General features: G+C 44.4%; 1 protein-coding gene across 2 annotated transcripts in view; it reads right to left on the bottom strand.

Moving 5' to 3' along the window:
• The window catches only part of SUFU (SUFU negative regulator of hedgehog signaling), a 94,395-nt gene that overhangs the window by 16,209 nt on the left and 60,032 nt on the right, over positions 1–18,154 (bottom strand). Inside the window, exons 7-10 of one of the 2 annotated variants that reach the window (XM_059821125.1) lie at positions 17,464–17,620; positions 15,858–15,969; positions 4,994–5,128; positions 3,343–3,481 (exon numbers count right to left, since the gene is read on the bottom strand). In XM_059821125.1, coding sequence (XP_059677108.1) covers positions 3,343–3,481; positions 4,994–5,128; positions 15,858–15,969; positions 17,464–17,620 — 543 coding nt within the window. The remainder of the gene's footprint in view (positions 1–3,342; positions 3,482–4,993; positions 5,129–15,857; positions 15,970–17,463; positions 17,621–18,154) is intronic. The other variant, XM_059821126.1, reaches the window with a different exon arrangement.

Below are 18,154 nucleotides of genomic sequence, written 5' to 3'. Positions count from 1 at the left end.
CATCACTGAAGACTTAATGATGGTAATTCCCAAAGGATGATGCATGCTGACAGGCTTTGACACAAACTACCCCAGGATAATATTAATATGTATTAAAGGCTCAGGCAACTTTATTGGGACAGGCTTGATCAGTAACACATTTCAACAGAGTGTCTCTATCATCTGCCGGAACGTAAGTAAGGGAGGGAGGGAGAACACACACACAACCTCACCTTGCTTTGGGTAGGTTTAGAGACAAACAAGGTTGATCTGTGACGAATTGAACGCTTGGCACAGCTCAGATGTCAGACCAAGAACCTTGGACAATCCACCATGAATACGAATGTCACTGTGGGGCAGTTAATGTCAGAGTCTGTCTGCATGATCAGCATTCTCAACCCTCCAACATGGGGCCAGACACCTCCTGCATGGCCTTTCTCTGTGCATCTGGAACACGTACCCCTTGGAAAGGAGAGGAGAGGTGCTTAGGAGGCAGTGTGGGGGCTCTGCTGTCACAGCACTGGGGGAAGGGGGAGTGGAGGAAAGAACTGTGGAGGCCTTTGATCATGTGTAATGTTAATGCAAGTGTTACACATCAGAGGCTTTGCCACGGTAACTAGCATATAAACAGGAGTCTAGTGTTAACAAGGAGGACTTCTTGAATATGTTTGTACATTACTGAGTCAAAGCAATTTCCCTATTCAACAATACATGACACAGTGGAAGAAGTTCAGAAATAAACCAGCCTGACATGCTTAGACCTTTAATAGAATTTAGCTTCTTAGAACTAATTAAATGTTACTTAAATGAAAAAAAAAAAAAAAAAAAGAATTCCAAGTACTTGGGAAAGGTGCCAATTTGACAGCTCTGGAGAATGAAATAATCTAATCATCCCCAGAGCATGGGCAGCAGCAGGACAGGCTTCCCCTACTAACATGCCTCGAACGTGACCTGGAAAGACTGTTGATAGAAATGGGGTGTACAATCTCCGTGGTCTAATGACTCCTTGCCTTTTCTGCTGAGACTGCTAAAACGGCTCCCGCCAAGTACCAGCTGCAGTGGTGATACGGACACCTGTCTGGTAGGAATGGCACCGGGACCTGCCAAACTCCTGTCATCTGCTAACCCTGAGAGCCCAGTGACTCTCAGCTTATTGCTCAGCCCGGGCCGTGGGGGCTGATAGACTGTGCAGCAACTCTCCGGCCTGTCCCACCTTCGACACGCTCCACTCCAGCCCATGAGATGTAAACAGGAGGTATTGTGTTTAGTCTGCAGGTTTGGGCTTTCACTGTACCAAAGCTCAGGCTCAAGAGGAGTCACTCTCTGGCTGCTGCAGAGTCAGGATTTTTCAGGCTCTTATTCCGCCCCTAAGATAGGGAAAAAACCCACAGGAGGCGATGCCTACCATCTCCCTTCCTCTCCACGGTCTCTCCATTTACTTGTCTTTGCAACAAGCCCCTGCATTGCAGTGATCTGTTTTCAGCTGCCAACTCTCCTTGGAGCTCATCGCTGTGCCTGGGGTCCCAAGCGAGGGAGGAGGAATATCCTCTCTGGGCCTTGCTGTGAAAGCTTTGCGGGGCTTGCCAACTCGGCCAGCCCAGGCTGCAAGGGACTAAACCAAACACAGCTCGCCTCCTTGGAAATTTTATGCGCCACAACTTATTTTACTTCTGAAGCAAAGCCACATGAACCTCCCTCCTCCGCTCCCAACACCACAAGGGACTGCTGAGCATGGATCAAGCCTCCCATTGCATATTAAGCCAAGAGCCTCAGACACTCCCACTGTGTCTCACAACCGGGTGCTCCTCCTCTTGTCCCAGGCTGCTTTTAGCCTCCCTTCCTCCCCCACCCAGTCTGTCCTCCTTCATTCTCATCACAGGATGGGGCAGGAGCCAGCAGCAGGGCTGGTCACGTCAGAGGAGAAGATCCAATAAGTTGACCTTGTGTAGGAGACAAACGAGGGAACTTGCTTCTCCCTACTGCTCACAAACCAGCAATTCTCCACCTCTCCCTCCCACCTGCTCCAAAAATCTTCCATAATTTTCAGCACCAAAGTAACACGCATGCAAGCAACCAGGTTCATAAGGGTTAATATTAGTTACATGTCTGAATGGTGACCTAATTATTGCCATTCTTCACTCTTTAGAGGTTACCTGACTACACATCAATACATTTTGAGATGTGATGTAAATGCAAACAAACACTCTTATGTTTGGAGTTAACACAGTCACAAGATCCTGTGTATCGTGTGTGTTGGCAAGCACAGGAACCAACAGCAAATGACCCACCCTTAAACCTGACCGTTCGTTTGCTGTTAATCATTACAGGAGTGTTGCACTTTCCAGTCAGTACAATCAAAGCACGCAAGGTCTTTGAAAATCCCTACACACAAGATGATTCTAGCCAAGATCAGCTCCTTTACAAGTCGTACAGATTTCAAGGTATGATGTCCTCCAGACGTATGAATACGGGCAGTGGAATGCCTTGAAAACAAGTCACTGGAAGGTTAACTGCAACACTGCAATGCTAAAACAACCCCCCTCCTTACAAACAGAAGGGGAGGCAGGAATGTCACAGTAACAGTGAAGGCAGAGACATACTGCATACATGTAGTCCCTCAGAGATGGGCTTTTCTGCATAAGCAAATTCCCCAAAGCTTTTTTCTTTTTGCAGTATGTTTATAACCATGAAAAAATTCAAGGTTAGAATAGCGCTACGCCATCAAATCATTAGTGCATCACTGCTCTGTAGGGCTGACCCTCAACACCAAGCAGATGGGGAGTTTCCAAGGAAAATCTGTGATACAGAAAAAATCTGGGTGCAGAAAATGTGTGGGTGCTTCAAGCAACCACGAGCTTTTGTCAAAGAATCAATAGGAAGGAGCTAAAACTGAAAGAAGCTGTGCTCTCTGCATTGCTCTCCTGTTAGGGATGATGTAAAACTGAGATCTTGGCTCTGTAGGATCACAGTCCCACAGCTTTCTAGCTCTTCCGCCCTGGCTCCATTCTTGTTTAGGTCATTCCACTCTGCCTCCCCAAATTCCTTTCTGGCAGAAATCAAGAGTAAATACAGCCTGTAAAGTGTTCGCAGACTCCAGGAAATGGACACTACTGTATTCACAGATGATTTTTGAACTTTCCAGCTACTGCTTATCAATTTTAGTTCCATTAATATAAATAGGAAGAGTTCACCATTATTTTTTTGAGTCCATAATTACTGAAAATATTACACAACATCTATGAGAGATATTGCAGCAGAAAATACAGGTTTGTTACACTTTTAAACCACATAAGCCCCTAGCAGGACCATTTTTAGGACACAGTAAAGGAAGAAGGGGGAGAAAAAGGAAGGAGGCTCTCTCACTTGTAACCAAGGTCCATGTGCTGCATAGGGGTGCTCTTCTGTAGCAAAGGCTCCTTCTACTCCTGTTGATACAAACGTGATTGCTGTATCCCCTGTAATACTTTTATATGTAAAGTGCCGTCCATGTAAGAGCCTTCCCCTGGGGAATAAAACGTGTGTGAATTGAGAGGGTCTGAGCAGCATTCAACAGAATATGAAGATACAACACTACAGCTTCTGGCATCAGCATGGGAAACCATTTTGAAGGCAGCAACTATTAATTTTTCAGGAATATGAATGATTTGCTCCACAAAGCAGGTCACAAGCCTCCTTCTGAAGGAGGGAGTTCCCCCTTATCTCCCCCCTTAATTTCAGGGCCTTGTTACAGAACTAGAATACATCCAAATCCCACTGCAGGCCTATCTGCATGATGAGGTGCTGATGTATGCGAGGGCAGGGGACTGCCAGTCTTTCAGTAAGATGAAAACTGCAGAAGAGAATCCAGACTCCACATCATGTGGGAACATGAAGATGCATTTCTATGCAGGGTCATTGGTGGGGCCAAATTTACCTACCATGACAATACTTAGTAATCTTACTATACTAAGTAATATGTAGTGCCCTGGCACTTGAGAAATATAACCTGTATTATTTAAGCAAATGCCTAGAAAATATACATGCATGACCATCTACGGTATCGCTTCCCTTTTTTTCATTCAGTGCTTTCCACAGGGAAAACCATGGCTCTGGTATTTAGGCTCAGAGCATGTGTGACACGCATGCATGGCTTCCAACATGCAAGGGGGAAAACTTCAGGTAAGATATACAGCGCCTAACAGAGTCACAGTTGCTTGATGAGTTACTGCTGGTCAGCTGAGCTGCAGTAACTGATCAGGACAGACTGTTCACACATTTGTGATGTAAAATAAAATACGTTCATGTTAACTGTCCCATTGGTTTCTCAACAGGCACAGGCGAGCATGCACCTGCTGCTGCTTCTAACTCTGATACTACAGATATGTAACTCATTAAGCTAAAGTAACTCAATCACCTGCAATAATTTGTCCCTGCCTCACAGTTCATCTTTATGTTAAGGACTACATTTGCCAGAGGTATTTTTCAAAATAGTGCTGAGTGAAATTGTGGAAACCTAGAAAAGTCACTTACAGTGGTATGCACAGCCTGAACCTTTGAAAGACAATGTGTAGAGTATGCACGCAATGTTTTGTTCCTTCAGTCATGTAAGTGACATAATTTGTCTAAAAAACACACTTCCATACATAAACTGATTGCAAACAGGCTTTGCACAACCACTTGTATCTGAGTCCATAAGCCAGAATTAACTACTTAAGGGATTTCTTTGACAGAATATGATGTTAAAACATCCCTTCTTTATCAGAGTTGCCAGCATTAGACTAATAAAAAAACCCCTATACTAACCCCGTCCTGTTTCAGCACTCAAAATACACTGAAGGACGTAAAAAGAATTAGAAACAATTTTACCATGATGAACACACATGCAAAGAATCATCTGTTTCTAATGTGTTTGGCAAAATATCTCAGCTCTGGCCTTTAAAAGACCCATTGCATGCATGTCTGTATGGCGAAACAATGCCACAAGGCAAAAGCGGCATGTTAGCACAAGCTGAGGGGGAAGGACAGCTTCACTCACCTTAGACAGAGGGGAATGAGAGCTCCGGACTCCTGGTTAAATTTCAGGTGTACGCTCTCCAGCTGTCTTGTGCGGATTAGCTCATGAGGAATGATAGCTGCTGAGCTCTCGCTTTCTAAACTGTCCTTACGGCTTCTAAGAGAAGAGACAAAATGCACGTGTTTAAGATCCCAGTGCTGCGTGCTATTTCTGCTGCGTTTCAGAGCGCTTGTGCGAATATTGAAGGACACGGGAGCAAACTGTTACAAAGACACATCTGAGTTTTCATCACCCCTACAGAGACACAGCCTCCCTCAGACTACCAGTCCCAGCATGCAGCTCTTCACCTTGATTTGACAACCTAGGATCTGAATTGGTGCACACACATGGTGCATCCCTTCCCAGCATACAGGAAATAAAATTTCTGGAAAGAACTGGAGCAAAACTACACTCTCCAAGACCCCAAACCACTATAAAATGGCTTGGCAGAATTACCAGGTGTGCCCTCCCTCCTGCTTTTGCTTTATCTTCAGGATTTTTTAGGTGGTGGCCTGCAGGAAAGAGTTGTCCAGTCCCTTGTGCCCTTGCTCGAGTATCTTTCAGGTCTGAGGCATCCCTACAATTGTCTCCAAATCATTTCTTCGCACAGTTCAACGAAAAGGTTTTGAGAACGCTCCGCTTCCACCAGCATCAAGTGCAACAGCAAAAAGATGGACTCTACATGTGACAAGTAGGACATCCACAGATTGTTTTCCCTTGTAAGTGGAGCTGCTTTGAGACAATGCAGCTTTGCTTTCTTACTCATTCATTTCTGCAAGACCAGCATATTGTGAAGCTACGACTAAAGGTTATGTTGTTACATGATTAGGAACTTTGGCAGACAGAATCCTCTAGATAATCAAACTGGTATATCTCAATATACTTGACCATAAACACTTTATATGTTCAAAGAGCATCAGCGTGATCCCTTACTTGATAGTGCAGAACAAAGAATGAAGGATGGGAGGGGTTACAATTTTTGCGGATTACTTGGACTGATATGTACTTCATATTTTTCTCACCTGGCATTCCACGTGAACTTAATAGAGGTAAGACTTTGTTAAGATAGTTACTATAGTACAGAACGACCAGAGGAGGGGGACAAGGAAAGCAGGAGGGAAGTGAGAGACGCCACATTGCAATGTGGTTCCATAGTGCCAGACAGACCAAAAGCCAAACAAGGCTATCAGGCTGTGGCTCCATGTGGGAAGACTGTTAAAACAAGCCTAGATCCTTCCTCCACCTAAGTGGAGCCACCTTTAATGTACATCTGGAAATGATTGTAAAGAAACAGCTTGACCCTCACAAGCTGACATAGATCACACATCTACTTGATTTTACATTTGGGTGCTGTCCCAAAGTTACTCCCATCCACCACACACATAGTAATACAGTTCAGTGTGGCTTCCAAAGCAGATCAGCCTATTGCTTCTCCCAGGTCACCTGGTCCCAGGTGAGCCTTTCACCCAGGCTGCTGAGCTGCCCACTCTGAAATGAGGATACAAGCTAAACTCTGGTATCTCACAGTGCCTTCCTGCAAATACTCTGCATGGCCAGGTCAGAGACATGCAGGGAAAAAAATCAGAGCAGCTCAGCTCCTCCTGTAAAACGCGTCCCATGTTCTGCCTTAGCAACACACAAAAGCACTAAGGGACCCAGCAAGGACACAGTAGGTCAGGATACAGCTTATGTATGGGGTGGGCTGATGGACTGACAGTCAGCAGAGTGTCAGTCTGGTGGGTTAACCCTGAAGTAAAGACACAACATGCTTTGTAGTCTATAGGTGGCACTTAAAGCTGTGTTTAATCTCCTTAGCAAACATTTTACAGCTCTTTGTAGGTGGGGTCTTCAAAGAGTGGAGTGGGCCAGCATTTTGCAGGCTGATTACCTGAGACGTGCAGTTACAGTTGATTAATGATCAGTTGACCTTAAGCTAAGCTTTGCCTCAACTTCCTTATCAGATCTTATATACACAGTGAGCTGTGGGAAAGTCAGCCTGTGGTCTACCACTTCCAATCATTCATTTATCAATCCCTACCAAAAGGGTCAGCCATTAGCAACGCATGATTTTCAAGCAGGCCATAAGCTTGCACTCGTTAAATGCAGATCCCCGGAGCGGATCAGGAGTTTTACAGCAATGTTGTTGCTACAGACAAAAGACTGTGCCCTTCTCACCTGGACCGCCTAAGTGTGCCGGGCACGTCCCGTAACACAGCCTCCCAGGCAATCGCTGCTGTAGGTTCATGCTTCAGAGGACAGACAGCCGCAGGACAGTTCCCCATACCCCTGGGCTCCAAATCCCCCGAGCTGAAGGTGGGTTTTGAGGTTTCCACCATGCTAGCCAGTACAGCTGCTAGCACAATGGGGCCGCAGTCCTGAGGGGAAACAGCCTCCGGTTGTTAATGCAATAATAGGAATGACGACAATATTCTGGAGGCAAGGGGCAAAGCTTTCTAAGTCTTATTAAAAACAGCAAATGCTGTTTGTCATTACACGCTCAAGAGAAGATGTTGACTAATGTGTAACTATCAAACGGAACTGTCACGACTTTAAGGCTGTCAATAATTATGACTTCACATTAATAAGTAACCAGCCCTTCTGTCAAAAAGGTGAAGGAGGGAAGCAAACTCGTAGTTAATACTTTGAATGACATGAAATTATTAATCCTTTCCACAAAACTTTTCCAAAATAGTCACGGTCTCCGTGTTTCTTGTTTCACTTTAGTGGAGCTCACACAATTTCATCTATATAAAGTTAAGGGCAAAACTCCAATAGCGGAAACCAAATAACCTTCTGTCTAAGCTATACTTTTCTAAACCAGAGTTTTGTGTGGTGGGCACTTCTGGACATGTTGTGGACTGCACATAACACAAGGCCACAGTGCCATCACTTTCAGACTCTGGAACATGTCGCATGACACAGGGACTCGGCAAGACCCATTAAAATTCTCCCTTTGGGAACAGAAATCCTTCCGCAGGCCCTTCCAAAGTGTGATGGCCCAGATGAAGGGTCAGCAGGAATTCTAGGTTGTTATTAATAAAAAGTTCATGTCATAACACACGCTGCCATCCACAGCTTGTAGTTTTCAGCCTCAGAGGAAAATGTAGAAAAAGTTTGCTTTCTAACACTAACATCCCTGGTTTTACGACTGTCAGTTACCCGTAAGCCTTTGCTTCCTCCACCCCATCACCAAATAAATCAGCAGCAAAAGCCAGTGGAGTTTTATTTGTTATGACTAAGATCTAGCTGACTATCATGTAAAATGTTGCAAACCTTGTCTATTCCAGATTTAATACTTCATCCAACCCCCACAAAAAAAATTCACGTTTCTCAGTGTCCAGAAAAAACAAGTCTGCAAAAGCCAGGGCTGCTGCATTAGGAAAGGCAGTAGATTTAAATGGAAGCAGCATGCCGGAAATGCCCCAGTTTAAGGACTGCACATCTCGTGTTTTGTGAAACTGGAGGGGAGTTGGAAGAGATTAAAGCGCATTTCCCTCTGATTGGGAGCTTGTGGGAGGTGTAAACGTGGGCAGTTGTCAGATTAATTCTTTAGATGATTACATTCTTTTTGTTTCTTTAAAGCTGTTTGTAGTTGGGTTTGATGTCTCCTGTTCTGGGCAAGTGTATTGCTGCAGTTACCAAGGTGACTTTAGCTGACTTTCAACTATTTTTTTTCCAGCTTTGGTTTCTACCAGTAGTCTGCTTCTGGGCAGAGGAGAGACAGAGGAAATTATGCTTGTTGGTTTTTTTTTTTTTAATTTTAAATCTTGTGAATGCTGATTAACAGTCCATGAACATAAACAAAGCCATATTTGAATTATTTTTTTTTGAGAACGGGTGGTCAAACCATTGCAAAGGGATCCCATGTTGGCCTGCAGCTTCCCGAGGACTCTGTCCACTGTGAGAAAGGGCCTGTGGAGACTACACGTCCCAGTGTGCTGTGCTCCTTCGTGATGTGAGCGGCCACACGCTGGAACCTGTAGCCTCCCAGGGGCCCTCTCTTTGTATTAAAGATGAGGGTGGCTGCAACCTGCTTAATTTAGGCCAATTAGCAGCAGCCCATGGGGATCCTGGAAAATCGCCAATGCAATCACTGGGTTGCGCAAAATTTGGATGTCCCCTCCTTATAAGTCATGTTTATGGCAACCTCTTCTCAAGCAACCCCACTGGCAGTTATTTTATGGGATTCAAGAATAACCAGGTTGATCGGATTAAGAAAGGTTTATTTATACTTGCATTTGCGTTTTGCTTTATGATCAGAGTGCTTGATCTCATGGATCTGTCACGGAAGGAGGTCTCAGTTCCCTTCCAAGCTCTGTTGCTGACATGGAGCATAATTTCACTGCATTTCCAAGTTACCCTCCCAGGTACCGAAATCACAAAAAACATGCTGTTGGAAGCTGGCCACGGCAGGGTCTCTTTGTAGAAGTGGGTGCCCACTGCATCACTAACCTGAGTTACAGTCACTGCTCCTTGCTTCCTTGGTACAAAACATAGCACCATGAGTTACCAAATGCAAACTATTAGTGCAAGCTTACACAGCTGGGAGAGAAAGGTTGGACCACTTTTTCCCCCCCCCCCCCCCCTTTCTTCCCATTCCAGCTGTGGCTATTTCAAACCTCCTCACTCCCTAATGAAGATATGGTCAAAGATCACTTTAGTGCTGACAATCTTCCAGTGTCTTTCCCACAGTTTCCCCTGAAGGGCAAACCAGCAGTTGTGGGAAAGAGCCCTAAGCATCTTGGCACACAGAGTCACAGGACACGTCACAGATGCACAGAGGCAAGTGCAGAAACAGGGAAAACACGGTTACACAGCTCCTGCTGGGGTCACACTGAGACAAGGCTAGCTTGAGTGCTCAGACCTGGATGATCATCATCCTGGTTAAACCGGACAGTGAAGATGTTCTGAGTGCATTTCCTGGCACAGAAGGGCTCCAACAACAATGCCAGTAGCAACAATTTTCTTGCCATTCACATATCCCTTTGGAAAGCTGCATAATAACTACTGTCAGTGCTTGCAGGGGCCAGACTGTTCCGGACCTGCAGCTGAACTGGGATTGAGAGATTTAGGCTGTTCCACTGGCACCCTGCAGACTCATGGACAAAGTCAAACAACTCTTTTTATGCTTCAGGTTCCCTGTCTGTAAAACTGAGACATGTTTCCATGTAGGGGTGTTGCAAGGATTAAGTCAATGTTTGCAAAGCACTTTTGGATTCTTAGATGGGGAAAGCTATGCAGAAGTGCAAATTATTAGCATGGTGACCGCTCTGCACTTCTACTGACACTGGTTTTCCAGACATTTGCTTTTCTAGTTCGCAGGCTTGTCACCCAGCACTCAGCCTCATGCTGAGAGACACTCCCTAAAGTATATTGCCTCCCCCTATTCAGCATTCCTTACTCAAGCAAGACACCACTGAATGGCGTCTGGATGAGAGAGCATGCCTAAATAAGCAGGATTGGATTGGAAACTTACTGCTTAGTGGTTGCAGAATCAGAAAGTCTAGCCAGAACCAGACAGTTTCAGAGAATGCTGAAATGCTCCCCTTTATGTAAAAGTTTGCCTCCAAAAACTGAAGACAGGAAACCAGCTACACAGACAACAGCTCCCCTCCGCCCAAGTAAAGCAGCAATCAAAACCCAGTGCAACTGGGAGAAGCAAAGTGCAGACTCGGCTCAAAGCAAATCCTACATCTTGATATTACCGTCAGAGCTTCCTCAGAAATGCTGCTCAGATGGAGCTTGTTAATGTTCGTTAACCCAACGCTACTTACTTAGAGGAGGAATCAGCATGCCCTATTTACCGAGTCAGAGGAACTACGTGAGCAGTGGACTCCAGTCCTGCAAGTGGTGCCACTGTTACTCATGCGCTCCAAACCAGGCACACCGTGTGACAGTCTGGGGTTATCCCGGAGGACTTCTGGAGTGACGCAACTCCTCTGTCTTCCCACAAGGAAAGGGCAACAGCCCGAGATGACCAGAAGGTCACAGCCAGGACAGTCCTGCCAGCCCCACCTGCCAGAGGGTTGTTCCCTGCTCTGTTTGCCAGGAACCTGCCTTCATTACACGGCACAGCTGGAAACTGTTCAGGGCTGGATGGAATTAGCACACAGGCACAGAGATACCGTATGTTCACATTCCCCTAGACTCAACCTGTCTTTCTGCCTGGAAATTCAATGCAGATGGCATTTGAGGTCTCTGGGGCATCTGTTGTGGGTCCCTGGACAAATGACTGCTGTGCATGAGGGTACCAGCGCACGCACAGTTATCTGGGAAATCCCAGACAGAAACATGGGAATCAGGCATGTTGAACCACTCCACTTTATCCTTCTGGAGAAGGGGGAGAGCGATAAACAGTAGAGAGACACTGGAAAAGCCTTGTGTTTTGTCAAAGTAACACAGCCTTGGGAGACCTTTTTCCACCACTCAAGCCTCACGTTCAGACACTGGGCATTACTTGAATCCTAGTACAACAAAATGTAGCAACTACTGATAATTTTAGCCTCAACTTGTGCAGTAATGCAGCGTGCTAGCTCTAGGTTTCTGCTCCATGCCTCAGCTGACAGGAGCAGAACAGTCTGAGTCAGCCAAGGGGCAGAAAAACATCACTTTCAGCAACACTGCATGATCAAGGGGACCCTTGAGGGGTGGAAAAGGTCAAGAATTCCCCTATCCCAACCCTGGTTCTCACTGCAACTGTGGCAAATTAACTCCTCTGTCCTCATCTGTAAAGTCGAGATACTACTCACCTACCTCACAGGAGAGCACAGAGCTAATTGCTAGGGACAATTAAAGACTTGGCCCCAGAACTTACTACGTCAAGAAATTAGATAGCAAATGAAGCAAGACTCCACAAGTGTCACTGATCTTTGACATCTGGAGCTTCCAGCCCACTGAGGCCTTAACAGCACCAGTGTTTAGTCTGATATCTAACTGTTACTCATTGGCAAGAGCTCGCCATATCCAACAAGAGTGCATCTGCACAGTTCAGGAGACCAGGAGCCTTGCCTTTCTGTCTGTCTGAACAGCACCTACAGCTGATGGGTCCTAAGAAATAAATAATGTGCCACTGTAAAGTACATCTGTATTCATACACGCCTCATTTTTCCAAGCAGTAATCAAGAGTATTATGTTACCTATGGTCGAAATGATTAGTCATGTTTCCAAAGATTAATTTACATGTTCTTTTGTTTAATGCGTACGAACTGATTTAATGGCCGCTTATGAACTGAGCTAACAGTCATTTTGAGAAACAGATGTCCCATGCAGTTTAAAGCATTAAGAATGCTTTTATTCATATCCTTAGGAGAAAAAGGGCTACACAGTCTACAGTAATAACACTAATGAATCAAAGTACTACAGCTGCCCAACAGGGTTTTGACAGAAAACAGCTTTTTCTCAAAGGAACTTTTTTTTTCAGGACTCTGGGACAGTGGACAACTGGTAATATGCATGCTTAACATGTAAGTGTGTGCTTTGCTGGAGCCAGAACACTGAATCAAGCCCTATCTGCAACCAAACAATGTGAGGCTTTTGCATAAGCACTGAAAACTAACTACACCAAGACAGGAAAATCTGTATGGAATCTGGATCCTCCACATTTTATACAAATAAATATTTGAAAGTTTGAGTGTTTCTGATAGTATTTTGTGACGCTGAGTGCAGAACAGGTTGTCTGCTTTAAACCCTGATAGATTATTGTGTGTGGGTGGTAGGGTTAGGATAAAAGAAAGGAAAGAAAGCTACTAGGAAAGCAGTCGGTGGCTGCAAATCTATGATAAATAAACAGCACATTCCTTTTCTGCATGAAGCCATTAGGGTCTGTCTCAGACTTTAACATCCTAATGTCAGCTGGGTGCAAATTTGACGACCTGGGGTTCTGCAGTGCTCCCTATGGAAAGTAGATTTGGAACAATTTGCCATGCCCCGAAAGAGCGTTTCTGTCAAATTCCCGAGGAACCTCCAATGCACCAATTATTTAGAGGACCCTTGCAACAAACCATGGGTTTGATATTTTATGGTCTGGTGTGTACAGTGCAGGATATGATTACACAAAAGCCTGCTTCCCATCAGCCAGCACCTCATAATCGTTAACATATTTATCCTTGTGGTGCCTCAAGAAGATGACATTGTTATTAGTCCCATTTTACAGATTCAGAACTGAAGCTCAATAGCTAAATGACTTGCCTTTGATTATATAAGATTTACAGTGAAGGACAGAACTGAGTCTCAGACCCACCAGGCCCAAGCAAGGATCGCACCAGAAGGACTAGATCTATGTGCAGAGCTGTCCTTCATCCCAGGTGCTTTTAAGTCTTATGAAATGACTGTATCTGCACTGGGGTTTGTGTCTTTCGTGTCTCAGCCTTTGCCACTGCAGGTATCTGTAGGGAACATGGATGTAGATATAGTACTACATGCAAAAGTCCAACTCCTAAGTTACATCCCTCTGCAGCAGCTGGCGACGAGAGTCTCCAGATCACGCTCATGTACTTAATAGCACGTTGAGCAACTTCGCTCAAACGCATACCACACGCTGAGACAGTGTATTAAGAAAGGCTGAGACCTGAATAAGATCATCTTCTTCTGCTTCATCTATACCACACTGTGATGGAAAATATGTTGACTGGTAAGTTTTAGCTACAGTACGGGTAATCATCAGGTCTCATTTAAGTACCAGTTAGTTAAGAGGTTGTGACACTGCTTTCCAGCACAAACCACCCCTCTCAGTATGGTCAACGCATTGAACAAGTCCCATTGTATCTGCTACATGAATTGGCGAAGAGAAGCCACTGCACAAGTAGAAAAAACCTTTTCCAAACTCCTCTCAAAGTAGTTAGTAAGATGGAAGAGAAAGTATTAGGACACACTGCTATTTTAAGTTGAGATCTCCTCTATCCCTCTACTATCACTAGAGTAACCACTGGCAAGCACACAGCTGATAGCTCTCTTTCCTTAACTGAATTGCTATTATGGAGAAACAGGCTAGCTATCCGTTTCCACAGTGGTAACCATAGACCTCAGAAATGTATTGATCTTCTAGGAGGCAAACACTGGGAACCAGCCATTCCTACCACTCAGGCTTCAGGTAGGGTGGGTGCGCAGCTGCTACAGGTGAGAGATTTGCAACAAAGAGCACTGTCACGGATATGAGGCTCTGAATTTGACCTGCCTTCCTCTCTGTCTCAGAACAGTTAAAAACGCAGGTAAATATTTGTGTGCTTCATCTTACACATCTGCTAACCTTTCACCACTCTGTCTTGAGTGTACCTCTGTTTATCTTACCCTGAATAACGTAAAGCTTTCTTATCTAAGCAACAACTGCCTCCCAGCATTAAGACTTACCCATCAGCTGCCTCCCTGACCTGATGCACACCCCAAATGTTTCTGTCATCCCCAATCACTGTGAACTCAGAGCTTTTACTGGGCATGCAGATTCATGCAGGAGTCCAGCATCTGTGAGAAATCCTGCTCAATACTTTTGAGCCTTCCAAGGCTGGATGTGATTCATGCAAATCAGATGGTATAATTTTATTTTTTTAGTGGGGCCAACAGGACCAACCAATGGTCCCATGGGAGCAACTTTCAGGCAGGGAAGTACTACTCAAAATCTGAGTCAGGTCAGAATCTGGCTCCATGTAATTACTATATAACAAAAGTATGATTATTCCTAAAGCAGTAATAAAGCCACTTGAGTTTTTTTTTTATATAAGCACCAATATCTCATATTACTTATTAGTACACAGCATCAGCAATTGACATACTTCCCCCACATGATTAGGCAACTCAGAAACATTCATACGTAAGGCAAATCAGAAGTCACCCACAAAACGGAACAAGAAAGGACATCAGGGATCCTAACCAAGTATGAGGAATATTTTTTTCATGAAATGCTTGACTTGAGAAAGAAACAGGAATTGAAACAGAGCAGGATGCTGTCCCTGCCTGGCACTACAGGAAAGAGTTGATTTCATGATGATCTTTACTCTTGGAACAAGAAAGCACAAACATTAATCAGAGACTAGGAAACCAAAGGAAATACCAAGATGAAAGAGTGCAGCAAAGATGCATGCCTTTCTGTATCATTTAGATGAAAACATTAAAATTGATGGGAAGACATTTAACTAGCAACTGAAATAAGCCTAAGAGGGGAAGGGGAGAAACCCAAAAGGACAGAAGTGCAGATACTTCACATGGCTTGAAACCACAGGTAATTTCCTATCAATTCACTGAAGTCAAAAGTAACAAATGAGGAGACCTACAGGCCCACCTAGTCCCACTTAAATCACCTGTTAGTCTACAGACTAATTATTAGAGACCAGGGTGGTATTGGCATGTGATTACTGCCAGTACCTGCCTGCTTAAGCAAGGCAAGATCAAAGTCACTTAAAAAAAAACCCCAACAAACCAACATTTTAACCAAAAGGTTTGTAATTATGAGCTTGAAAACAAAATGCTCAGGCAAAAATATCAGCAAACACTCATCTATGCCACCTAGCTCTTTGGATACCATAGCACTGTTCACCACAGTACGTTTTATAGGGCTCAGTTCAGTCTGATTTCAAACACTGTACACAGGGAACAGCAGGTTCGACACAACATGGTCAGAGCCACTCTGCATTAGCAAGCTTTGTCCAAAACCCCTCTCAAAATCTGCCCTCCTGAGTACTAGCCTATTAACCCAACCTGAACAACTCTTCTTCTATCCTTGTGCTTTGCAAGTATTTGCTGCTAGCCTTCCTCTCCCCTTGCCAAGTCTTTTCCCACCCAGCTTTAACTTCATTTTCCACGTTGAGCTCTTTAGCCTTCCTCCTCCCACCATCTGAGTGTGCAGGGTGAAACTTACGGTGCTCGGTCGTGGTTCAACCCATTCTGCCTTTGTGCATTTATCGGAGGTAAAACAGGTTTGCTGTTAATCTCAAGCCCTCTCCGCAAAGTCTCCCTGATTTGCTCTGTATCTGCAAAGAGAATTTTTTTTTAACATGATTCAGAGTCCCCAGAAACATCACAGACACAAGGAGATGTCAGCTTTTTTTTTTTGAAAGGCCTGTTTCTATGTTGTGTTTCAGCTAAACTCTTCCCCTTCAGAAAGAAATGAAGAGATGCTAAGGAGAATTCTTAACAGCTCTTCCTGCACCTCAGGAGTTATTTCACTTTATAAAGTCAGCTTGAATCCTCTTGGTTTGGGCTGCGATGTTACATCAGGCAAGGAGAGCTGGAACCTTTGGTACTGAGCCCTCCTGATGAGGAAATTCTGAGTATCCTTTTATAAATGAGGTGTTTGCTGTTTCTGCAGCTCTCTCAGAACCTCCTGACACTTCCAGCCTTTGCGCTGGAAGTCACTTTTCCCATTAGGCATAATTTGTTCCCTTACCAACAAGTGCAAGGAGGTTCCTCAGTTTTTGCAATTGGCTTTGCAAATCTGTTCATTAATTTACAAGAAGATTCACAAAAGAAAGGAATTTTATGCAGGGCAAACTTTAGACTCAAGTTCACATTCGAAAATAAACGGCAAATTATGCAGTTCAGATGCCATCTTTTTACTTTTTCATTTTCCTATAATATCTAATGGCCAAATACTTTAATAGGATGCTTTTCTACCTTTCTTAGACGTTTCCTCAACTTTTTTGAGAAATGTGGGAATTGGGTAGAGAAGAAAATATCCAAATTATTTCAAAATCTTTTGAAGGATATACAAATATCACCATGTATACCTGTCTTGGGCTTTTCATTTGCAGAGCTGAGGGAAAATAGCCTTTTTAGATCCAGTGCAGTTCAAAATATTTGCACAGAAGCCAGAAGGAACCCTATATTAATTTTTTTTTTTTTTTTTTTTTTTTTTTACCATGGACTGAAGATACCATTCCTGTGGAAACCATCGTTAATTCCAGGAAATCTCAAGCCCTCAAATTTTACATTGCTTCACCTATTTGAAAGATAACATGCATAATTTCAAGCATGTGTAATGGCTATGACATCTGTACCCTGAGATGGCATCTCACTGCAAAGGGGAACTCCACCATATTTTACTTCTTCTTTCAAGAGTTCCGTATTTGCAAGAATCACTTGAGCTCAGCTACAGAAATATGCAGTGTCAGTCCAACTTGCCGCCCAAGAAGTGACAATGTTAATAAGGAAACACAGCCTGGGAAAATGCAGTTGCTTCACCTTGCAGGTGTTTACAGTCCTGGTTTCACCCAATGCTCAGTTTAACTTTGCAGATTTAGATTAGAAAGAAGCATTTAGTCAAAACAATGCAAAGATCTCTTTTCCTCTCTCCTGCCTTCCTCAAAGAGGCCACACCAAAATTCATTTCACTCCCCTGAGACGTACTGAACCTTCCAGTAACTGTGGTGTTTGTTATGAACCCCAAGATGCTGCATGACTCAGCCCAGACCCATCAGAAAACAAGGCGAAAGGCCGTGACAGTGACTTGGTCCAGGACCTCTTACCTTTCCCAGAGAGCCGCCGAGGCTGGGTCCCAATGCAAATGCTCCTGCTGTCTTCGTCATCCTCTGGGGGCCGGCTGAGATCATCCCAGGCACATTTGGCACTCACTCCACTCAGGTTTGAGCCATCTGTCTCAATCCCTTTGTCGACCCTCTCCTGCTTGAAAAGATCCAAAACCCCAAGACTTTTTTGGATGTGGCTTGAATCTGAGCTGGAACCCACCCTGGCTCAACCCACCCATCAGCAGCTCCTGCATATCCCCCCTTCGCGGACAGTTTCCACTCTCTGGCCCCCATGCTTTGATGTGTGAGCTAAGGGTGACTGACCATTGAGCCAAATCAGGGAGCTGGTCTGAACTGCAACAAACCTTTTCCATAGCAGGTTGGTCTGAACTCCTGCTCCTTCCCCACTGCTTTACTAGGTGGCCCTGGCAGGCAGAAAGCAGGGCAAGACAGAGGTGGAAATCAGCAGCCTGGGGTATGTAGAGTTGCCTCCTTCAGTGCTAGCTCCAGTTTATACCAACTCAAAGTATTTATGACAATATAGTGTATACACCTGTATAAAGCACAGCATGACAGTCTACCTATTATATGTCAATGATAACAAACTCCAGAATAACTAAACTTAATATCCCTTTCCAAACTTACCAAGGAGTCACACAATGAAAACAGCTCACAGAGAGACTCATCATTT

The sequence above is a fragment of the Gavia stellata genome, chromosome 9, assembly GCF_030936135.1.
Source record: "Gavia stellata isolate bGavSte3 chromosome 9, bGavSte3.hap2, whole genome shotgun sequence".
Taxonomy (NCBI): Eukaryota; Metazoa; Chordata; class Aves; order Gaviiformes; family Gaviidae; genus Gavia; species Gavia stellata.
The sequence above is the reverse complement of the archived record's forward strand: the minus strand, read 5'-3'. Positions and strand labels throughout refer to the sequence as shown.